Source organism: Oncorhynchus tshawytscha, linkage group LG30 (assembly GCF_018296145.1).
Source record: "Oncorhynchus tshawytscha isolate Ot180627B linkage group LG30, Otsh_v2.0, whole genome shotgun sequence".
In the NCBI taxonomy this organism is placed as follows: Eukaryota; Metazoa; Chordata; class Actinopteri; order Salmoniformes; family Salmonidae; genus Oncorhynchus; species Oncorhynchus tshawytscha.
Genome location: NC_056458.1, coordinates 8385378 through 8410482, shown reverse-complemented (window position 1 = coordinate 8410482; position 25105 = coordinate 8385378). Strand labels below are relative to the sequence as shown.

The 25105-nt window shown below is 44.7% G+C and overlaps 1 protein-coding gene across 6 annotated transcripts in view; it reads right to left on the bottom strand.

Moving 5' to 3' along the window:
- Nucleotides 1–25105, bottom strand: part of LOC112228845 (spectrin beta chain, non-erythrocytic 1-like) — a 101784-nt gene that overhangs the window by 44963 nt on the left and 31716 nt on the right. For 4 of the 6 annotated variants that reach the window (XM_042309368.1, XM_042309370.1, XM_042309372.1 and 1 more), the window contains exon 2: nt 22130–22320. In XM_042309368.1, the coding sequence (XP_042165302.1) occupies nt 22130–22286 (157 nt within the window). In that variant the 5' untranslated portion in view covers nt 22287–22320. Of the gene's footprint in view, nt 1–17718; nt 18429–22129; nt 22321–25105 lie in introns of those variants that run through there. The other 2 variants (XM_042309371.1, XM_042309373.1) reach the window with 2 other exon arrangements.

Sequence of the window (25105 nt, the reverse complement as noted above, 5' to 3'; positions counted from 1 at the left end):
CCTAGGTAATGTACAGAACGGAGGCGTTTATCCAGCGTATAGCACAGTTGCCAAAGAAAACAATACTAAAGAACACATTTCCAACAATAAATAAATGAAACATTTGTAATATTTTCATTTTTATAAGAGAACGCACACTTTCTCATCTTTTGATTGCTAGAGAATATATAGAGGTTCTAGATTGGTAACGTTATTGTCCCTTGCTTGCTAGCCAGCCAACTAGCTACGGCTAACATGGTCATGATCTCTGCAGCCAAAAAAAACAGCAAAGCAGATACATTTGCGTTTGTTCAGCCTGTTTTCTATTGACATTCATTTGGATACATCCATAACAATGAGTTGATGATGTGGCTATAAAATGTATATAGTCTGAAGCATGGCTTTTTTAAAAATCGCATAGAACACAAGCCGACTAGGTAAATAGGTCAACTATTCCACTATGGGGTTGTCTGATTTTCTTTTAATAACAACATGGCATGGCAGTGAAATGTGTTGTTTTACAGGGTCAGCCATAGTAGTACGGTGCCCCTGGAGCAAATAAGGGTTAAGGGCCTTGCTCAAGGGCACATTGACAGAGCCTTATCCACTCAGATATTCAAACCTGCAACCTTTCAGTTACTGAACCAAAGCTCTAACCACTAGGCTACCCTGCCACCCTATTAGGAAGGTGTTCTTAATGTTTTGTCCAGTGTTACGGAAGACTTTAAACCCTGAGAAAACCGGGTTTAATCGAATTGGAGGGTTCTTGACTTAGACCAAATCTTCCATACAGAATCTATCCAGATCCTTAATATTCTTCATCTGCGCATATTAGGGGTGTACCTACCGGGCCATACTCATATTCATAACTGTGTCCGTAGATCGACAGTTGGATTGGAAAACACGGAAGTGTTTTAATATGCCTAAATGGGCTAAATACTGCACGTTTATAGGCCAAAAAAGCTCCAGATTCGGAGCAGCACGCAAAGTGTGAGAGACTGTCATCAATTTGCAATGTGTAGATTTACCCTACACTAACACTGCGTGTTAGATGCTAAGCACATTGATACAGTTGAAGTCAGAAGTTTACATACACTTATGATTCAATGTATCACAAGTCCAGTGGGTCAGAAGTTTACATACACAAAGTTGACTGTGCCTTTAAACAGCTTGGAAAATTCCAGAAAATTATGTCATGGCTTTAGAAGCTTCTGATAAGGCTAATTGACATCATTTGAGTCAATTGGTGGTGTACCTGTGGATGTATTTCAAGGCCTACCTTCGAACTCAGTGCCTCTTTGCTTGACATCATGGGAAAATCAAAATAAATCAGCCAAGACCTCAGAAAGAAATTGTAGACCTCCACAAGTCTGGTTCATCCTTGGGAGTAATTTCCAAGCACCTGAATGTACCACATTCATCTGTACAAACAATAGTACGCAAGTATAAACACCATGGGACCACGCAGCCGTGTTAGTATATTTTCATTATTCCAATATGTTTTCATTAATTAAATTCACTTAGTCTATTTTATGAGAATTTGTAAGATTCTTATTTGCATAAAATAGACAGAGACCAGTCTTAGCAAAATTAGATAATAGTATTTATTCTCAGAGCGCGCTCCGATGTAACCACGAACAACAGTGTATATACAAAATATGATGTCATTGGTTCTAGAATGAATCTCCTCCTCCCGACCAAGACAAAGCAAGTTTAAAAATTCATTCCGACCCACTAGCGCACACACAGGATACACAATATAACTGAATTAACTCTTGACCCCTCACCATTATCCATCACCACTTAGCTGACAGTTCCAGTTAACAGAAAACCCTCACTGCCTTATCGAAAACATCCCAGAGCTAAGTTTCGTCGGTTCAACCATAGGTTAAAGACCTTTTCTGCTTACTTAAAAAAAACACTTCCAATCTTCTCCAACCTGGCTGGAATGGTATTAATTGAAATGTAATTACCCCCTGTTTCAGGCTCCACAATCCCTCACTTATTAATTCATATTGTTAATCAGATATAATAAAACAAAGTATAAGTTTAATATGTAGATATTGTTTAGTCATTATTCATAAAATTCCTAACAAGCCGTCATACCGGCTTGTTAGGAGACACGTTCTGACTCTTAGAGATGAACGTACTTTGGTGCGAAAAGTGCAAATCAATCACAGAACTACAACAAAGGACCATGTGAAGATGCTGGAGGAAACCGGTACAAAAATATATATATATATCCACAGTAAAATAAGTCCTATATCAACATAACCTGAAAGGCCGCTCAGCAAGGAAGAAGCCACTGCTCCAAAACCGCCATAAACAAAGAAAGAGTACAGTTTGTAACTGCACATGGGGACAAAGAAGGCACTTTTTGGAGAAATGTCCTCTGGTCTGATTAAACAAAAATAGAACTGTTTGGCCATAATGACCATCGCTATGTATGGAGGAAAAAGGGAGAGGCTTGCAAGCCGAAGAACACCATCCCAACCGTGAAGCACAAGGATGGCAGCATCCTGTTGTGGGGGTGCTTTGCTGCAGGAGGGACTGTGCACCAGGAGGGACTGTGTCACAAAATAGATGACATTATGAGGGAGGAAAATTATGTGGGTATATTGAAGCAACATCTCAAGACATCGGTCAGGAAGTTAAAGCTTGGTTACAAATGGGTCTTCCAAATGGACCCCAAGCATACTACCAAAGTTGTGGCAAAATGGCTTAAGGACAACAAAGTCGAGGTATTTGAGTGGCCATTACAAAGCCCTGATCTCAATCCTATAGAACATTTGTGGGCAGAACTGAAAAAGCGTGTGCGAGCAAGGAGGCCTCCAAACCTGAGAAATGGGCCAAAATTCATCCAACTTATTGTGGGAAGCTTGTGGAAGGCGACCCGAAATGTTTGACCCAAGATAAACTATTTAAAGGCAATGCTACCACAAATACTAATTGAGTGTATGTAAACTTCTGACCCACTGGGAATGTTATGAAAGAAATAAAAGCTTAAATAAACCTCTTTTTTTTTCTGACATTTCACATCCTTAAAATAAAGTGTGATCCTAACTAACCTAACACCGGACATTTTTACTAGGATTAAATGTCAGGAAATGTGAAAAACTGTATGTAAACTTCCGACTTCAACTGTACCTTGTAGCAAACGTCTTCAGCATTTGATTTATCATAGTAGCAGGCTAACTGGAGCCAGCAACAATCTAAAACGACCCAACCGAAACATGCAAGGATAAAGCAAAGCGAGTGAACGGAGAAATAAGGCTTCGCTCTATCCAATCAGAGCCGCAGGGTCAACGTACAGCCCACCCTTCTCTATACATAAAGACAAACTAGCAAGTTGAGTTACTTAGACCACATAACACCTCACACTTAATTGAAAGATGAACACTGAACAAGTTGAACAAGTTACTCTGACCATAATCATATCAGGACAATTGCCCATATCCGTTACATTACTTGTTTTGTCCGACTACTCGGCACACCCCTAGCGCATATACAGTAGACTGCCCTCTTCGGTTCAAACCACAGGTTTTCAACGGGGTTCAAGTCCGGAGACTGAGATGGCCATTTCAAGATGATGATTTTGTGGTCAATTAACTATCTCTTTATGAATTGTTGCGTGTGCTTTGGGTTATTGTCTTGCTGGTAGATCCACTTGCGGCCCAGTTTCAGCCTCCCAACAGAGGCAACCATGTTTTTGGCTAAAATGTCCGGGTACTGGGTAAAGTTCATGATGCCGTTGACCTTAACAAAGGGCCCAGGACCAGTGGAAGCAAAATAGCCCCATAACATAAAAGATCTACCACCATATTTCACAGCAGGTACAGAGTTATTTTCAGCTTATGCATCCCTATGTCGATGCCAAATCCACCACTGGTATGCGAGGCCAAATAGCTTTATATTTTTTTAGCTCATCTTTGTCAAGGGGGACAATCATTTTGTACCTGAATGTATATAGAAATGCGTCATGCATGATGACACCAACACACACGTGTCTTGTATCCCTCACTTCCTTATCTAACAGATGCAACCCTCATATTTTGTCAATTTTAATTCCAACACCTATAATAATGTAATGCAAAAAAACAAAAAAAAAGGCTGTGAAGGGGAAACACATTTGAAAATGCAAAGTTAGGTTGAGCAACGGTTTGGTTCACATAGCCAGTTTATGCTAAAATTGGAATTGAGAGTTACTCATTAAAAAAAGAACTGTACAATGTTCTCTGCCCCATGGCAAAATGTGTAAAATTGCAGGAAATGAGCAAAATGTTGTCTCTGCTGCCAAGAGGGCCACTAAGACCAGCCACTACCAATCAACCCCCCTTTAAAAGTATGTTTTATTAGCTGCCTCATCACAGCAGTTGCACGTGCAATAATAGGCTTGCTATTGTTGAATGTTTTCATTAAGCTCTTAATGAAATATGTCTGTTCGTTGTATGCATGTTTTCTGTTGGTCACATGTTGTTGACATGTTGTTGACCGGTTAATGTGATTTGGTTAGTCAGCAGCAAAAACGACCGAAATTTGCATCCCTAATCCATAAAGACGTCAGAGCAAAACGCAGGTCAGACCACACACACAGCTTCAGAAGGAAACACGCAGCTGCCACACAGGCAACATCAAAACAGTCTCTCTGAGCAAGACTGGTTGTAAGAAATTCAAAAGCAAAATCGGATTGGTACAGGGAATCAATTCAACTGACAGCATGTTTCTTTGGCAACCATTTATAGTAGCCTGTCAGTACAACGCTACATCTTTGTGAGCCACAGCTCACCTGTCCTCTGTGGGTTAGCCAAGGACAGCACAGCAAAATGGCTGTGCAGTGTGTGCTGCTGTCATATTTATCCTACAAGCGCCAGGGCAAGGACTCCCCCTGACATGACTGCTCCTGACATGTCTGCAGAAGGACAGCGAGCTGAAGGACAAAATGCAGAAGGGCACAAAACCACACATGCAAACTTACTTTTCTCTACAATAACATAACCGCCCAAACAGCTGAAGACTTCAGAGAATAGGGCTGATGTGACCCAACCCTTAGTGCTGCTCAACCACAGACTAGCCACGTGTGACGCCGGTTATTTTGTATTCTTTACAGCTTGTGGGCACAGGCATAAAAACAAATGGAGTGTGTCACCTGATCTGGTGCCAGCTCGGTCCATGTAAACCTCAATAAATACACTGAAAGGCAAACAGAAAGGGCAATTTATAGCAAAAGTACTAACTTTTGACTTCTAGAGAACACCTCTATCCGTGGGTAACCGGTAAAGTATGGATGGGTCTCTAAGCCTGTCTCCCGCTGACTGTGGAAGGTGGAGGTATGGACCCTTCCCAGGCCTCTCTCGCTCTCTGTGCAGCTGCGGGGAGAAGATGAAGACGGCTAAGGCCCAGTCCCCTGGGATGGAGGCAGAGCAGAGACACCCCTCAGTCATAACATCTGGACACAGAATGGGCGTCAACAGGTAGCAGCTAATAGCCCCTCAAGACCCCAAAGCTGGAGTATTCTGCTGCTTTCCCAAGTAGGAAACTGAAAATACACCTGTAATGTGACTGAAAAATGGGAAATAGATCTCCTCAAGTGTCACTTCTTAAATAAAAGTAAAGGAACAAAAGGCTGAGGAAATGGAGCGTGCCAATGACCTGAGCAAGGAAGACTGGACCAAGTCTTCTATTCCCTCAACACTTACACCTACTCCACAGGGCTCAAACGCTCTGAATAGGAACAATCCCTATTGGGTGACAGCCACGTGACCTGTATCTAAATTAGAATAACACTACTACAGTGCAACAGGCTGCCAGTGAACAAAGTGAACCACAATAATGGCTTCTCTCTGCCCTACCAACTAGGGATGTGACAAATCGCCGATTTTGTTAAAAGTTGAGAATATTTTTTTTTTCTGGTTTTATAGCAGTAAGGCCAAATTCAATATTTCATCAAATAATTATTAAAATATATTTCTGTAATACTTCAAGGGGTCTTACAATTCAAAATCAAATAGCTAAATGATCGTTGGTATGAACTTAAAACACACACCCCCCCCCTCCTGGATTTAGATTCTACCCTATAGGAACTAGCATACCGCCGTTATCCTATATCGCAATCAAAACGTCACATTTTGTCAGACTAAGTCACTGTGACAGTGCAAGTTCCTTATTCAAATCAATTCCACAGGGTGTGGGAATGACCCTTATCACCTGTCTAACTGACATTCTCTGATTTCCCTTATCTGGTCAACAGCTGGGCAGATAATGATGTTCAGCCTAATCAAATGGTTTTCAAGGATGGTATACACGTCCAATGAAATGCATATTCTCTGGTTCCTTCAACAATAAGAAATAAAAGATGAGGAGAATACAAAACAAAGTACATGGCTCAGTAGAACAGAGTAAACACTTTATCTTAAGTATAATACAGGAAGGCAGGCACAAATTATAGTCCAATATTTACAGGTGTTTTTGGGGAAGGTGGATTGGGGGGGGGGTAAGTGTTTAACCTCTTTATTCAGGTGTTTTTGGGGAAGGTGGATGGGGGGGCAAGTGTTTAACCTCTTGAAGCTAGGGGCACTATTTTTATGTTTGGAAAAATAACATTCCCAAAGTAAAAGGCCTATTTCTCAGGACCAGATGCTAGAATAAACATATAATTGACAGATTAGGATAGAAAACACTCTAAAGTTTCCAAAACTGTCAAAATATTGTCTGTGAGTATAACAGAACTGATATTGCAGGCGAAACCCTGAGAAAAATCAAACCAGGAAGTGGCTTCTATTTTGAAAACTCCATGTTCCATAGCCTCCCTTTGCTCCATTTAAAGGGATATCAACCAGATTCCTCTTCCTATCGCTTCCTCAAGGTGTCAGTCTTCAGACATAGTTTCAGGCTTTTATTTAGAAAAATTAGCCAGAAAGAACATCGCGTCAGGTGGTCACATGAGTTTTGCTCGCGCAACAGAGTTCGGACAGCCATTGCCTTTCCCTCGCCAACTGATAAAGACATCTGCGGTTGATATATTATTGATTATATATTTTAAAAACAACCTGAGGATTGATTATAAAAAACTGACATGTTTCTGTGGACATTTCTGTGGACATTACGGATATTATTTGGAATTTGTCTGCGTTGTCGTGACCGCTCTTTCCTGTGGATTTCTGAACATAACGCACCAAACAAACTGAGGTATTTTGTATATAAAAATAATCTTTATGGAACAAAATGAACATTTAATGTGTAACTGGGAGTCTCGTGAGTGAAAACATCCGAAGATCACCAAAGGTAAACGATTAATTTGATTGCTTTTCTGATTTTCGTGACCGAGCTACTTGATGCTAAGTGTACTTAATGTTTTGTTGAGCGATCGATAAACTTAAACGCTTGGATTGCTTTCGTTGTAAAAAATATTTTCAAAATCTGAGACGACAGGTGGATTAACAAAAGGCTAAGCTTTGTTTTGCAATGTTGCACTTGTGATTTCATGTATATAAATATTTTTTGTAATATTAATGGCGCTATGCTATTCAGCGGATGTTGATGACAATTATCCTGCTAAAGAGATGGGTAGCGTCAAGATGTTAAATTGTGCACTCATAATAACAGGAGTTTGTGTGTGTGTGTAGCATGAATGAACGAGCATGAATGAATGTGTGTGTTAAGGTGTGGAGAGTCAGAGCAGGTGGTCAGTCCAGTTCAAGTGTTCAGCAGTCGGATGGCATGTAGATAGAAACGTTCTCTGAGCCTGTTGGTACCAGACCTCACGCTCCGATAACATCTGCCTGACATGTGGCTCATGTGTGTTTAAAATCAGGTAGGCCAGATCTAGCCTATAGCCAAAGATAGCACAATGAGACAGACATTTTACCGGATGTATAAATGTGAAGCATTCGCTTGGGGTTTCAACTCACTACTAAATAGGATGGGAGAAGATGAAAGGAGATGGATTTTGGCCAGGATTCTGCAAACTTTCTCATCAATGAAACGTTTGATGTCAATAGTTTTCTGTTCCCAAAACTAAAATCTGTTATGAACTTTACCCATCACAAAAGTTTTTCAAAAAGAAAGTTGTTTAGAAGGCAAATTGGGTTATTGCACACGCCCACCTCAGAGGTGGTGTCCCCTAACGGAAATATGCAGATCTGCCCCCCCCAAAAAAACAACAGATGTGTCTTGGTGTCTAAAATGAGTGTATATGTTATTTTTCTTCTGGTTGAATAGAGGCACACTACTAATGGCTACTGAGCAGTCCCTCCTAAAGCACACATCAGTGTTTACTCAGAAGTGCAGGCAGAGGTGACTGGCACCAGGGACAGTAACCCTTTGGACCCAGACACACTACCTAACCAAATTCACCATGCCTATCACCATGGCAACATGAGATAGGCAGTGATGATGGACTGTATCCTTTAGCCTGTGTGTTTGTGTTGAAACCATTAGATGCCCAGACTGGCATCTCCAGTTGAACAGGGCTTAAGGCTGACTTACTGCTGGTTACAGTACGGCTTTTAACTAGATGATTTTGTTTGCCAAGTAAAGAAGACGTGTTTGCCATGTAAATTATGATGATGAACACACAGTTCACCAGATTTGTGCTGTACTGCTGTGAGAAACAGCTGCAAATAGGGCCCCAGAAAATCAGTTGATTTTTTACCTGATTCCGTTTGAGTTTCTCCCAAAATTCGGTTTTCACCTTATACATAGAAAAACAACATTTGAGGTTCTAAGTCCAAAACTTCTGAAATCTGGGAGAAAAATAATAATAAAAGAAGAAGTGTAGATACCTACCCTAGAGCGGTTAAAGGGTGAGACGCTAACGTCCCAGCAGGCCAACATCCGGTGAAACTGCAGAGAGCTAACATTCTAAATACACCATTTGTTACAGTAAACATTCTTGTAAATACATAGTAAACATTATAGTTATAGTAAACATTCTTGTAAATACATGTATCTTACGTCATTTAAAAGATGAACATCTTAATCAGATTTCAAAAAGCTGTTACTACGAAAGCAAACATCTGAGGATTGCACCCTACACACACACAAGTATTACTAGCATTTTCCAACCAAGCATTAGCGTCATGAAAGTTAGAAATAACAATAAAATAAATCGCTTATCATTGAAGATCTTCCTCTGGTGGCAATGCCAAGTGTGCTAACTACACAGTGAATGTTCGTTTTGTTTGATAAAATCCATTTTTATAGCCTAACACGAAACATTTGTAAACCGCTTGCGTCATGATTTCCGTCTCATTCAACTTTGGACGATGCGTTCGTGGTAATTACACACACTAAACAAACTTTTATCCAGTCATGGTTGGTTTCATTGCAATCCTCTGGTTGTTAGTAACAACCATACTTGATGGTTCTTTTCCCGGGACGTATTGACCGAAACAAACCGATTTGAAGACACCAATCAATGACATCATTGCGCACCAATGGTAGGACCGGTCTATTGTTGATTGACTGTATTTTGGCCCAATGATTATCTTGAAATCTAGCTTGGAAGATAGCCAATGAGCTGAGGTAAACGGCAATATGTAATGGTTATACGTTTGAAGACCAGCCTTTGTCGTAAACTCTGGCGTAAAAGAGGTTCATTCACCATTGCAAATCCTACTTGACAGAGCCACGGGTGTTATGCATAGCAGTACATATTCAATAGCATTTAACAAGTTTATATATTTAAAATATGCCGAATAAATCAGGAAAAGCTAAAACAAAGTCTAGGTATATAAAGATTTAACCCAAATTATAGAGGAAATAGATAGATACAGCGAGACCGAGGTGCTTCAGGAAGATGAATTTTTCAGCGAAGCTAGTTTTGACTCCCAGGCAGAAGACATGTTTCTGCATGGCGAGGATGCCATGCTGGATTGGTAAGCTCTAATGCTAATGTCATTGTTGGAAATTAATAATATCAAATATTATTCATTTGAGATTTTTTTTAAAAGATTTTCTTATTTTATTTCCAATAGATAAAAATATCTGTAATGAAATATGTAAAGTATACATTGGCTATATTGTGTGTGTGATATTTTTTTACATTTATTTTACATAAGCATGGAATGGAACAGCCCTTCACCATAGTGATTATGTTCCCTGTACTCATATATATATACAGTGGGGCAAAAAATGTATTTAGCCACCAATTGTGCAAGTTCTCCCACTTAAAAAGATGAGGCCTGTAATTTTCATCATAGGTACACTTCAACTATGACAGACAAAATGAAAAAAAAAAAAATCAATAACAAAAGTTTATCAATACTTTGTTATATACCCTTTGTTGGCAATGACAGAGGTCAAACGTTTTCTGTAAGTCTTCACAAGGTTTTTCACACTGTTGCTGGTATTTTGGCCCATTCCTCCATGCAGATCTCCTCTAGAGCAGTGATGTTTTGGGGCTGTTGCTGGGCAACACAGACTTTCAACTCCCTCCAAAGATTTTCTATGGGGTTGAGATCTGGAGACTGGCTAGGCCACTCCAGGACCTTGAAATGCTTCTTACGAAGCCACTCCTTCGTTGCCTGGGCGGTGTGTTTGGGATCATTGTCATGCTGAAAGACCCAGCCAGGTTTCATCTTCAATGCCCTTGCTGATGGAAGGAGGTTTTCACTCAAAATCTCACGATACATGGCCCCATTCATTCTTTCCTTTACACGGATCAGTCATCCTGGTCCCTTCGCAGAAAAACAGCCCCAAAGCATGATGTTTCCACCGCCATGCTTCACAGTAGGTATGGAGTTCTTTGGAAGCAACTCAGCATTCTTTGTCCTCCAAACACAACGAGTTGAGTTTTTACCAAAAAGTTCTATTTTGGTTTCATCTGACCATATGACATTCTCCCAATCTTCTTCTGGATCATCCAAATGCTCTCTAGCAAACTTCAGACGGGTCTGGACATGTACTGGCTTAAGCAGAGGGACACGTCTGGCACTGCAGGATTTGCATCCCTGGTGGCGTAGTGTGTTACTGATGGTAGGCTTTGTTACTTTGGTCCCAGCTCTCTGCAGGTCATTCACTAGGTCCCCCCGTGTGGTTCTGGGATTTTTGCTCACCGTTCTTGTGATCATTTTGACCCCACGGGGTGAGATCTTGCGTGGAGCCCCAGATCGAGGGAGATTATTAGTGGTCTTGTATGTCTTCCATTTCCTAATAATTGCTCCCACAGTTGATTTCTTCAAACCAAGCTGCTTACCTATTGCAGATTCAGTCTTCCCAGCCTGGTGCAGGTCTATAATTTTGTTTCTGGTGTCCTTTGACAGCTCTTTGGTCTTGGCCATAGTGGAGTTTGGAGTGTGACTGTTTGAGGTTGTGAACAGGTGTCTTTTATACTGATAACAAGTTCAAACAGGTGCCATTAATACAGGTAACGAGTGGAGGACAGAGGAGCCTCTTAAAGAAGAAGTTACAGGTCTGTGAGAGCCAGAAAAAAAAAATTCTCATTTCGTCTGTCATAGTTGAAGTGTACCTATGATGAAAATTACAGGCCTCTCGTCTTTTTAAGTGGGAGAACTTGCACAGTTGGTGGCTGACCAAATACTTTTTTGCCCCACTGTATCTGTTTATTTTACGTGTTGATTACAAGGCTCATAAGTGAAAGTATTGTTACTGATTTTTAAAAATCTTTCACAGTGACATTGATTCTGATATGAGCTGCCAATGTCTAGGTGTCCATCTCCCTCTGAAGCTGGTTCATCCAGCCGGACCCCCGCTGTCTCCAGCTCCACACCTACCCGGCCATCTAGAGATGTGAAGTCAGTGACAAAGAAGTGGAGGTGGGGAAGAGAGAAACCTGCAGACAGAGGGCCAGAGGGTCGTTGGCACTTTGTGTTAGAAGATGATGTGGAACCAAATCCACCAGTTTTTAGACCCAAAAGGCAGCCAGGACCTCAACTAGACATGACTGCAAAGTACAGCCCCCTTCAACTTTTTCAACTGTTTTTCACCTCGTCAGTTGTTGATTCATTGGTGTCGAACACCAGTACGGGGCTAAGAAGCAGGCAGGAAAGAAAGAGACATGGAAGCTAATTTCCATGTCAGACCTTTTCTGCTACTTTTCAATGCTCATTTACATGGGGCTGGTGAAGTTGAAAACTCTAAGGGACTACTGGAAAACGTCAACTCTCTATCAACTGCCTTTCCCCATGACTGTCATGTCTTCTAAAAGGTTTCTGACTATCTCACGGGCGCTTCACATCAGTGACCCAGAAGTTGATGGGGAGAATGACAAGAAGAGGCACACCGAGGTTTGATAGGCTGTGCAAAAATCAAACCTCTCTACCCCAACATCGTTGAGGCCTGCAAGACCTATTTTCAGCCCGCCCAGGACCTGTCCATCAATGAGAGGATGGTAGCCTCAAAGGCCAGAATCAGCCTCAAACAATACATGCGTAACAAACCAACCAAATGGGGTTACAAACTGTTTGTTTTGGTTGATTCTGTGTGTGCCTACACTTGCAATATTTTTGTTTATGAGGGGAAAAACAGTTTTGCTACCAGTAATGGGGCGGCAGGGTAGCCTAGTGGTTAGAGCGTTGGACTAGTAACTGAAGGTTGTAGGTTGAAAGGTTGCAAGTTCGAATCCCCGAGCTTGCCAAATCTGTCGTTCTGCCCCTGAACAGGCAGTTAACACACTGTTCCTAGGCAGTCACTGAAAATAAGAATTAGTTCTTAACTGACTTGCCTAGTAAAATAAAGGTCAAATAAATAAAAACAATTTTAAAAATGGACTGAGTTATGATTCCGTTATGGAGTTATTGGATTTTCAACTGCTGGGGAAGGGCTACAAACTGTTTGTTGACAACTTCTACACAAGCCCTACCCTGTTTACAGAGTTAGGAAGCGGGATGTGTAGGCTTGTGGCACCATTCGGACTAACTGAGTGGGCTTTCCAAAGACAAAGGTGAACGACATGCCTAAGCGGGCTGAGCGGGGTAACATGCGATGGATCCGTGAAGATGGCCTGCTCTTTGTGATGTGGATGGATACCAGAGAGGTGGTCATGTGCTCCAGTATCCACAAGTCCTTCAATGGAGATCACGACGTCAGGCGCTGTGAAGGACTACAACAAGGACATGGGAGGTGTGGACCTGTCAGATGCGCTGATAGGATACTACAATGTTCTCCACAAGACCATGAAATGGTACAATACATTTTTCTATAATTTCATTGACATTGCTGTGGTAAATGCCTTCATCCTCCAGAAGGAAATGGCTAGGAGCGGTTTACAGCCCCCCCATCTCACAGCTAGCCTTCAGGGAGCAGCTCATCCAGGAGCTTGCTTGCTACAGCAAGTCCACTGTAGCACCTTCTGTCCCCTCTACCTCTGTCCCTTCTGCTCCAACCAGTGGTGTTCACCTGCCCAGATTCATCTCTGCAGGCATGAATGTGCCACAGGGCAAAAAGGGCACAGTAGGGAGACGTCGTTGTGCCCTTTGTCACAGGAAATGCCCCATCACCTGCACCACCTGTTCAGTAAGCCTCTGCCTTTACAGCAGAAAGAGACTGCTATGGGCCATGGCACCAGCAGCACAGAGGGTCTTCACAATATTGTAAATAGAAAATAAGTAAATAGTTACCCTTGTTAATAGTTTATTTTATTTGTTATTTATTTGTTTATTTTGTATATAGTTCTTTCCTTCAAAATGTATCACTGTACCAATTCGGCCACTTGGGTACATTTGTGTGGGACACCTGGGTGACTTCATGCTCAATGTCATGTAGCTCGCTCATTTTTGAAGTTCTGTCCAAAACTTTGCTCAGCTATTGTTGCCATCTTATGTCCTTCATTCAAATCATCCACAGGATCCTCTCAGTATGTTTGGCTGTTCTTGGTCATTTGAAAGATGATGCAGCAACAATAAAAAACAGAAAATGTCTGTTTATTCCCTTGTATTTTCTTCTACCAGATCTATTGTGTTATATTCTCCTATTCTCCTTTCCTTTCAAATGATACCAAGAATATGCATATCCTTGCCTCTGGGCCTGAGCTACAGGCAGTTAGATTAGGGTATATGTCTTTAGGTGGAAAATTGAGAAGGGGGGGTGTTGCCCCAAAGAAGTTAATGCAAGTGTGCACCAGCAAGAGACTGTTTGGTTAGCGATGTTTCTGTAGCGCTCATGTTATTGCTGAGTTTGAAAGAATACATAGCCACTGGATTCATGCAAATTCATGCTACTTTGTAGTTAACGTTTAAATAAAAAAGTTTTGGGAAAAATCTTTAGATCTCTACCATAAGAAGGTTATCATTAGCATCATCACTAACGGCTACACAAAGTGTAGACACACACACACACACACTAACCTAACGTCTCAAGCTCTGTCAGGTTGCATGGGGAGTGTTGCTGCACAGCTGCACAGCTATTTTCAGGTCTCTCCAGAGATGTTCGATCAGGTTCAGGTCCGGGCTATGCCTGGGTCACTCAAGGACAAGCCACTCCTGCATTGGCTTAGGGTTGTTGTCCTGTTGGAAGGTGAATCTTCACCCCAGTCAGGTCCTGAGCAGGTTTTCATCAAGGATCTCTGTACTTTGCTCTGTTCATCTTTGCCTCAATCCTGACTCGTCTCTCCCAGTCCCTGCCACTGAAAAACATCCCCACAGCATGATGCTGCTACCACCATGCTTCACCATAGTGATGGTGCCAGGTTTCCTCCAGACGCGTCTTGGCATTCAGGCCAAAGAGTTCAATCTGTGTTCAGACCAGAGAATCTGGTTTCTCATGGTCTGAGAGTCTAAGTGCCTTTTGAGAAACCCCAAGCAGGCTGTCACGTACCTTTTACTGAAGAGTTGCTTCTGTCTGGCAACTACCATAAAGGCCTGATTGGTGGAGTGCTGCAGAGATGGTTGTCCTTCTGGAAGGTTCTCCAATTTCCACGGAAGAACTCTGGAGCTCTGTCACAGTGACCATCGGGTTCCTGGTCACCTCCCTCACCAAGGCCCTTCTCCCCAGATTGCTCAGTTTGGCTGGGCAGCCAGCCCTAGGAAGAGTCTTGGTGGTTCCAAACTTCTTCCATTTAAAAATGATAGAGGCCAATGTGTTCTTGTGGACCTTCAAAGCTGCAGACACTTTTGGGTACCCTTCCCCAGATCTGTGTCTCGACACAATCCTATCTCGACCTCGTGGCTTGGTTTTTGCTCTGTCATACACTGTCAACTGTGGGAACTTATATAGACAGGTGTGTGCCTTTCCAAATCAAGTCCAATCCATTGAATTTACCACAAGTGAAATCCAATCAAGTTGTAGAAACAGATTGTTTCAATGGAAACAAGATGCACCGGAGCTCAATTTCGAGTCTCATAGCAAAGGTTATGAATACTTAGGTGAATAAGGTTTCTGTTTTTTATGTTTAATACATTTGTAAAAAAATATATATATATGTTTTTAGCTTTGTCATTATGGGGTATTGTGTGTGAGGAAAATGTTTTATTTAATCAATTTCAGAATAAGGCTGTAACGTAACAAAATGTGGAAGAAGTCAAGGGGTCTGAATATTTTCCGAAGGCACTGCATGTGCCCTGCTACATTGGCTAATGACGAAGGTGGCACAAAGAATTCTCATCGACTATCACTGGTTCGAACATTCCTGTCCTGCGTGACCTACGGCCTACTGATCCCCAAGTTCAAACGCAAAACACACCGCCTGAGGGACGGTGACGCAACAAGAATGAGGAAACATTCCGTTTCTTTAGCATACCATACCTATCACTTCAGTGACGCCTTTATTAACACGGTAACTATGGTGTACCGATGTCAATCAAATATATCGCTGTGTCTTATCACACTGCTGCGGTCCCAGCAGACAGGCCAGTTTTCCTGTCCTCAGTCAGAGAAGAACAGAGGGAGGAAGAAGCATAAGCCTCAAGTGCAGTCAGACCGGAATTACTAGTGTGGTGCCTAAGTGTGTCTACAGGGGGTGGGTGGTGGTGGCGATGCCATGGACAGACAGAGGACTGGGGTGAGGTGGGATCGGGAGGCAGAGTGGGAAGGATCGGGACAAGGCAGAAAACCCATTCATACATTTCGTCAGAAAGACGGGGGTCGGGGTGACTGATCAGCCTTGCTATTGACTGCAGGCTATAGAGAATAAATGGTTTGTCAACAGTTGACTTAAATGCGGTCACCTCATATCTTTGGGTATGTGGGTGAAGTGAATGCGAGCGGTATGCGAGTGATGTGTACATCTCGTCTGGCATCAGCAGACGGAGCTCCTGTTTGGAGATGAGATGATTGACTAAAAAAGGTCAGACTCAGAGGCAAATTTCAGACTTTACACAAGCCATCTGAAAGAGAGGAGGATCCTGCTAGGCGCAGAGCTACCACTCCTTAACGCTGAACTTCACACCGATTGGTGGGATTTAGGCTCCCTCTTTTCAAGTGAAGGGGCATGTAAGACAGTATACCCCCACCGTGCACTACATAACTCTTATCTCCACCTAAAGTCATTGTGTAGACCCTGTACCTAAAGCTTAGCTCGGATACACCAGCACCTACCAGCAGATGGAATGAGTGTCACAGACACAGAACACTTTCTTTGAACACGAGAAGCTAACAGATAAACAGGTTTATCATGGAGAAAGATCCTACTGGCTGGTAAAAAGGGGGGTGGCCTCAAACAGACTGAACAGTGGAAGGAGGAGGTCAAGGAGGTTGTGACACCCTGGGGGATTTCAAGTCAAATAAAACTAAACCCTGCGCGTCTGCCTTAGTGACACTGGGCAGATTGCCCAATCCGGGAGGTGAAATATCGTTCGAGCACAAAGAATTTCAAACATGTAGGGTGTGTGGACTTGCACCACAAGTCAACTCCTTGAAAATGCTCCATCCCAGACGGCGTTTCTTAAAATCTTTAAGAGTAAAAAAAAAAAACAGATGAAACACAATGCTCTTTAGTGATAACTTAATTGACTGACTGCATTGCACTTCTGCTAATCTAACCCTGCCTAATGGCCCCATGCTAGGGAGGTGTGCAGCTCAAAAGGAGCCAGGCACACCTGGTCACACACACACACCCACCCAGATAGACAAAATAAACAAACCAAATACCCAGTAACCCATACTGATCCTTACTGCTAGTCTGCTACAGCACCTCAACCTTATAATGGCTCTATTGAAAAGGGGGATCACCAGATCTACACAAGGGGAGGCCCCATGGAATGGATCGTTGCTGGGTAAACACTTCAAACCTTTACCCTGAACAATTTGAACCAGCTATTGGGTTGTACTCGTCTGATTGTGTTTCGTACTATGGCAACGGTGACTTCCGTGCCCATGACCACGCATGGCTTAGGCCACTGACGGAGGCCTGTAATTGGATATGGAGGGCCAGGTGGCCTGGTGATCAGTTGGAGCTGATCTGTCGGGCCAGCCAGTGTTTCTAACTCTCCTGAACAGGCCAGACCTGGGACAGGAGCCTGGAGCTACACAGCCCCCTGCGCTATACTCAAATACAGGCCACACCAAACGGAGACACGGTGTGGGGCCAGAGCTGACCACGCACAACAGGAATAAAGGAAAAATAATAAAAGATTTGCGGGAGTAATTTCTTCATTCTCAATCTCTCTGAACTGGGGACTTTTGGATGGACTTTCTGCACTCTAACCCTCAATAACATACATTACATCAGGAGCCAAAAAGCTCTACAGACTTTCCATTTCTTATTCCAGCAGGTTTAGGAGCCACCAGAATAAGTGTTAATCCAGCCTGCCCCAGGGAAGAGCCAGACTATTAGTAAGCTCTTACCTTGCAGCTGTTTGAATCTCCCCTCCAGGATGTTGGAGTACTGCACCTGGTTAACAAACGCCGCCGGGGAGAGACAGGGCTCCCTGTTTCGCTGGTGGTCCAGCTCCATGTTGGAGCGCTCTCTCCCTCCCGCTCAGCCTAAATCAACCTCAGGTATGGAGCTCTGCAGCGTGGCTGGGCCAGTGGGCTCTCCAGCATAGCACAGGGCCAGCAGGGCTGTCCACAGGACAGGAGCTAGCTATCTACCTGTAGATTCTACTACAGAAGCTACAGGCTTTAGTTGAGGAAAGTTCTGTTAGATTCAAAATGTGCTTTTTTATGGATCGTTTTCCCTCGTAAAATCCCAGTCCTTCTCCTCTAGCAGAGATTATGAGCAGAGCACGCCATGCTATCCCCCACGTACAAAAAAAATATACTCCTTTGTTTTCTCTCCCCCTTTTTTCACAGAGGTGCAGGAGTTTTTCCAAACAAAACTAAGAGCAGAATGTTCTCGTCTCTTTCACCTCTTCTGGAATCTGTGCCACACTCCTTTTCTCTGAGCAAAGTAGAAACCTTTAGAGCAGTAGAAGTTCTCCTCTTCACTTTCAGAGTCAAATGAACACTGGCTCTTCCCTCCAAAACATTGAGCGCGCATTCCGCCTCATACACACACACACACACACACATAACACCCACACCTTGTTTGAGCACAACAGGAGAACCGGCTGTGGTCGGATGGCTGTGTAAACAGAGCCTGCTGCTCTCGGAAATCTGTGACATTTGCATAAGGTGTGTTTTAGGGAGGGGCCTGAGAAAAGAGCGGGTGGATGGGCTGGATCAGTGGAGGGGGGGGGGGGGTGGCGGCTGGAGGAGTGGTGAGGTGGACTTAACCATTCAGCAAGGTACAGTAGGGAGAGGCAGAAGATAGATCATTCCAATCCTTCACAATGCCACAGTGGTAGTGTAGGAGGTGTGGTCAGCCAGTGAGGTGTCACACAAGCCAGTGTCTACAGTTGTTGTTCTCCCATCCTCTGTCTCAGTCTTACACGATCACTCTCTTCCCGCTTCACGGGACTAAAATAAGGCGTTAAGACAGGAAGGAAGTAGTTGAGAAAGGCAGCAGCAGCAACACGCTCTTTCCTGCCTGAGCAGCGGAGTGTGATGAGAGAATGTGTGTGTGTGTGTGTGTGTGTGTGTGTGTGCGCTCAATCACTGTCCACTGAGGCCCACCCAATCAAAAATGTCTAAGCGTCGATTTCCCACATGTCTTCATACACATGAACACAACTTAACGCTACCAAAATAAAAATGTTGATGCAGTCCTCAGAAATAAGTGGACATGACAGCCGTTTGCAGTGCTCTCTGTACTGTGCTCAACACTTAGCTGCAGCGGCAGCTTGTCCTCCAGTGACCTGGATATGACACACCAGAGCCGTGTTGTTCACTAGAAACAAATTAAATTAGCTTTCTTACATGAAATGTCGGGGGGGTGTAGCATGAATGGGTGCGCACTAAGGTGTGGGGGTAAGGTAAGGGTACAGCCTGCCCTGTCCATGGGGCACGTGTTCAGATCTGTTGTTTTACAGGCTGTGTTTGGGCTACTTTGGGTTTGGTTGGGTTAAGGCTGTACAGTACAGGAGCCCAGCAGCCTACTCTTATTAGAAGATCTAGGGGGCCAGGGTTTTCAGAGTGACCAGCACTTTATAGAAGGAAGTGGCTTAATGAGGCCCAGAGAACAGACGCAGGCCTCTCACTGGGGGGGGTAAGGGATTCTGTCGCTGTCGCCGGGGGTGATGAGAGGAGAGCTCGTGGTGCGCTCATTGCTGTCCTGACAAAATACCAAACATCCCTCATAACATGCAGGCCTGTAATGAGTGCAGGTCTCTGAGTGTGTGTGTGTGTGTGTGTAACTGTGCTCACGCCTCGGGATAAAGAAGCTTCCTTCCTCTAGAAAACAGCTCGTCCGCTTGCTGTACAGAGGGCTGGATAAACAACCCTTTTCTGCAACTTGTGAAAACTAAAAGAGGGGGGAGTATACGAGGAAGCATTCGGCAAGAGCTCCTGTATGAAGCACGGTGCAATTACAGATAATGGCCCGTTCTACGGACATGAGCAAGACAGTGGAGCAGAGAGGAGAGGGGGAGTGAACCATGTGAGGGGGCAGAGGAGTGAGAGGAGAGGGGGAGTGAACCATGTGAGAGGGGGCAGAGGAGTGAGAGGAGAGGGGGAGTGAACCATGTGAGAGGGGGCAGAGGAGTGAGAGGAGAGAGGGAGTGAACCATGTGAGGGGGGAGCGAGAGGAGAGGGGGAGAGGAGCGATCCACAGGCAGGGCTGAGAGTAAACATCTCCACATCCTGCAACTCCTCCGCAAAGACCCAGGCAGGGAGAGGCGCCCGGGAACATTCCCCACACACAACTCAGCACACTCCTGCCCCTGCAAAAGGCACAGAGGTCATACTAAAACCCCCGAATGGAGGATAGAGGAGGATGTAGAGTATCACCCAGACAGGCCTGTAGACTGATGCTGCTAGAGGGTCTATTCTGTTCGTCTTCTGCACATTCCTCTCAGTTAGGATATGTGGTGGAGGGGGGGGGGGCAAGAGATAGAGAAAGAACAACCAGATGCCTCTCTCCGCAGGTCATGGTGTTAGAGTTGAGGCTGTGCTTTTCCAAAGACACTTAACCCCACACCAGTGGGCCGGCAGTGTTTTATGCTAATGTAGCTCCAGTGTTGTGTTTCCATCAGGAGTGTGACACTAAAGACTTGAGGCGAGCAGAATCAACAACCTCAGTATCATTCAGGACTGTTGCTTTGTGAGAAGGTGATCTAGTTCAGTCAGCCATTGTTCTGTAAATACCAACTGAAAAGTACTTAAGGCCTTGGCTCCAAGTCAGAGCAGGGTCCACCAGAGCCATGGCCCAGTGAGACAGGGGCGCAGTGGCATCAGTGTTCTGGTTCCGCACACCGGGCCTCATTACACCGGGCCTCACCGGCCTCTCACCGGGCCTCATTACACCGGGCCTCATTACACACCGGGCCTCATTACACCGGGCCTCATTACACCGGGCCTCATTACACCGGGCCTCACCGGGCCTCATTACACCGGGCCTCATTACACCGGGCCTCATTACACCGGGCTCATTACACCGGGCCTCATTACACCGGGCCTCATTACACCGGGCCTCATTACACCCTCTGTGTTCCCTACTCCCCGTCCCTCTGACAGCTCAGAGTCTGTCAGTGTGTCGTACCCTGGTTCCTACCTGCCATGTTACCTTCCAGGCATTTCACACACCAGACAGGTTTGTGAAGACGTCGCGGGACGTCAGATCTTACTAGGCCACACACACACTTGGATGAGTCACACCAACACACAAGCAGGAAGTATTCAAATGAACAGCTGAGGGAAGGAGGCACTCCTAGGCCATGGCAGGAATCAGACCGGTAACCAGAGTGCTGCTGATGAGAGTCACAGTGCTGTTGTGCTCTGGTAGTTCGTAGATACAGACTACACTTGACATAGAGGACTCTAATCCTCAGACTACGGAGGCCTGGACGTGACAGTTCGAGCTAGCTGTGCATAGATGAGTCTACACAAACGAGGGAGAAACCCATGCAAATGATCCTGACCACAGGGGATGTTAGCACCTCCTTCGCTGTGTAGGGGGAGCAGAGGATTAGTCAACAGATAAGAACACAGAGGGGAATCCCATGAATGGAGTGAGAGAATGAAAGAACAGAACACAAGTGTAGAAGGGGAGAGAGAGAGAGAGAGAGATCGAGCGAGAGAGCGAGACAGAGAGAGATAACTGCTGCAGCATGTCAAAGAATGTGCACATCAAGCTCCCACTTGCCAAACGGAGATGGTATCAGTGACATTCCCAGGAGATGAGTAAAGAGCACACGCACACACACCTTGTCAAATACTATATGAAAAGACACATCCACTACTCAGGTCACACTAGTTTGTTAGTCAGTTCAGTGTGACCTACTGTAGATGACAAACAGCCAACAGTCTGAATGAGTCTGTTACCACAAGGAGAATGGTTGCTTTTCAATGTGTGATGAGGCTAAACTTTTAAACAGCGCTCTCTCTTCACCACTATACTATCACATACCACAGTTTGAAGTCGTGGTGTCAGTTTCTGCTTCCAGCATTGAGGGGTGAGTAGGGGTGCGTGTATGTATATGTGACCACAGAGAGATTTCGTCTGTTTAAAATGGTAGAGTGAGAACAGAGGTGGCCGATGCTGCCTCTGGCTGCAGGGCTGCCTGGTGCTTCCCTCTGCTGGGCCTCCACATTACTGCAACCAGCGTGGCTGGTCATGTTCCACAACAGGACGGTGGACTGGGAACACACACACTAGTCATACACACCGACATTCACACACACGCAGATGCCGGCGCTAACACCTGGGGCCTTGTCCTACCTGCCAGAGCTTTGATGCGCGAGCGCTCAAAGAGGCGTGCCGAGCTGTTCTCATTGTCCCAGTCGGTCTCTGCGGCCAGGTCCCAGCGGTTGTTGATGTCATTGTACTGCTGCTGGATCTCCTGGCTGTCGAAGTCGGTGGGAGAGATGGTGCTCATGATGGTGACCGGGGCTGGGGGAAAACCATCCAACCTGCAGGGGAACAGAGAAGGGGGGTCAGTCGATGTGCCTTGAAACCGCGTGGAGGTACTTTCCCACCCGAACAAGTTTTTAGATCTGCCCGTCCCTCATAGACCTTGGAGAACCCTTAATTTAGCCTCTAACACCTCCCGCAGTAAGCTGCAGACTGATAGTCTCACACTTTCATTTGCCACATTTTCTAGCGTGGTATGACAAGGCCAATGCAAATATCAGCTGGGACAGATAGTGAAAATGGAAGCCAAGCAGAGACGGAGAAAGGTGAGGGATGGCTTGGTACAAACGGCACCTGTTGTAGTTTAACTGCCATGCAACTGGCCGTTTACTTAAGATAAATATTTAAAATTGCCATTGTCTCTCATATACCAGAGAAACTGATTGTAATTATCTCGACTCGGCAAGAGGAGCAGCTTCATGAGAAAGTCCTATGGTTTTCGTATGCGCACAAACACACACACCCACACGCGTGCGCGAGGAGCAGATACCTGTATAACCGTGATGTCTCTCAGTGAAATCCGTTTGAAGGACGCACACGCCTCACAACACACACCAATTTCTGATGCCACTCTGGCCTGGTGCCAAGGGTCAATGTCACCTAGAACTGGGACAGTAAACCGAAAATTACCGGCTCCACCTTCCGCTTACCTGAAGCAATTTGCGTACGTAGGTCATTTGTCTACACAACGTTCCTGTAGATGGTTCTAAAACCATTATTTGGTCAACAGTGCATTATGCTGATTAATGCTATGAAAGTATCTGCCTGTCCCCTTTTGGCTGTTAGTGGCTCGTTCACACAGCAGCCATCAATCACTCTCCCCGCTGTGACATGGAAGAGGGAGAGATGCATTCTGACAAGAACAAGCATATGACCGTTGCGTAAAAATGCTATTTTGGGACAAATACAGTTTTCAAAGCAACGTTGCTGTTCTAGTTACAGAGGGGAGAGTCACAGCTCTCTCTGAGTAGATCATTTATTTCTCCCCTCTTAGAGGCAATCTAGCTAGGTGTTTTGAGTTCCCATTTCCTCAGGTGGTGTATAATAAAACTATAGGGCGATATGCAAAGATGTTGTCAAATTCTCTGAAGAGCCAAAAAATAAATCTGATAATTCTGGATCCTAAAATATCAAGCATGCATTCTCTCAATATGTTAGATGAAATAGCTTTACTTGTATTACTTTTTATCATAGTAAGACAACTGAGGTGGTAGCCTGACACTGGAGAAAATTCTAGAGCCCTACCATGAATGTAAAGTAACTGCCCAGAAAAATTATAAAATGGTTGTATTTACTGTTCGAGCAAAATAGTTATTTATCACAATATAAAACGTTGTCCATGTCACCCCAGCTCTAGCACCTCCCCAAAACTTAATTTATTTCTGATTGATCGTTATACATTTATTGTAATATGGATGTTTGTCTATCGCACAGCTCTAATGTCACCTGACCTGACCAATATGCCTCTGCAGAACATACATCCCTGACCATCACTAACAGCTTCAGAATCCAAGTGGGAAAAACTGCCCTTCGAGTGGTACAGCAGTCTAAGGCGCTACATCACAGTGCTATAGGTGTCACTACAGATCCGTTATCGATCCTGGGCTGTGTCGCAGCCGGCCGCGACCGGGAGACCCATGAGGCTGCGCACAATTGGCCCAGCGTCGTCCGGATTAGGGGAGGGTTTGACTGGACGGGATGGACTGGTCCCGTCGCGCTCTAGCGACTCCTGTGGCGGACCGAGGCTTGCAGGCTGACACGGTGGCCAGTTGGTGCTTCCTCCGATACATTGGTGCGGCTGCCTTCCGGGTTAAGCGAGCATTGTGTCAAGAAGCAGTGCGGCTTGGCAGGGTTGTGTTTCGGTGGAGGCATGGCTCTCGACCGTCACCTCTCCCGAGTCCGTACAGGAGTTGCAGCGATGAGACAAGACTAACTACCAACTGGATATCATGAAATTGGGGAGAAAAAAGGGTAAAAAGTACAAGGGATCTGAAATCCAGACATCAAATACGGTGTTAGATACAGCGGGATGGGTGGGTAAGTAAGTTGCCTTGCACCAGCCTTGGGTTGTGCAAGCTGGAACAGCTCATAGGGTCAGGAGTCGCTCTCCTGTTTCTGTAGCATGAGGCAGCTTGATGTACAAAAGACTAGCGTCCTGTCCGGGCGAGTGTACATCACAGTGCCTTACCCCAAATCTGTGTCAAGCAGAGTCGCATCAGGTCCCATTTCTAGTCTTTGGTATGACTCGGCCGAGGATCTAACTCCCAACCTTTCAATCTCAGGGCGGAAACTAATCACAAGGCCACTGAGTTGGTGGGTGGGTGGGTGCACTAGACCAACTCGTCCATGTACTGTCCAGAAGTAGATCTCTGGGTAATGACTGAACTCAGGAACCAGGAGAGGACAGAGATGTGCCACGGCCATGCACTGCTCCTTCCCAGAACCTCTCCTTCCTTTCACCGTGTTCTGAGTATGCTGTGGCACGGTAAGAGTTAAAGCCCCACCATGGAGAGGGGAAAGGGGATACCTAGTCAGTTGCACAACAATGCATTCAACTGAAATGTGCATTCCGCATTTAACCCAACCCCCTCTGAATCAGAGTGGTGTGGGGGGGGGGGGAGAAAGAGTTTTCAGGTTTCTCCCTGGCTAAAGTGACTACCCCCTCTATCTTCTCTGACAGCTATATGGCCTCCCCTCCCCGTGGGGGAATCTATTCAGATTGAAACCCAGACAGTTAACTAAAAAGACCCATTAGCTGACACGGTCTGTTTGTTTATGAGGACA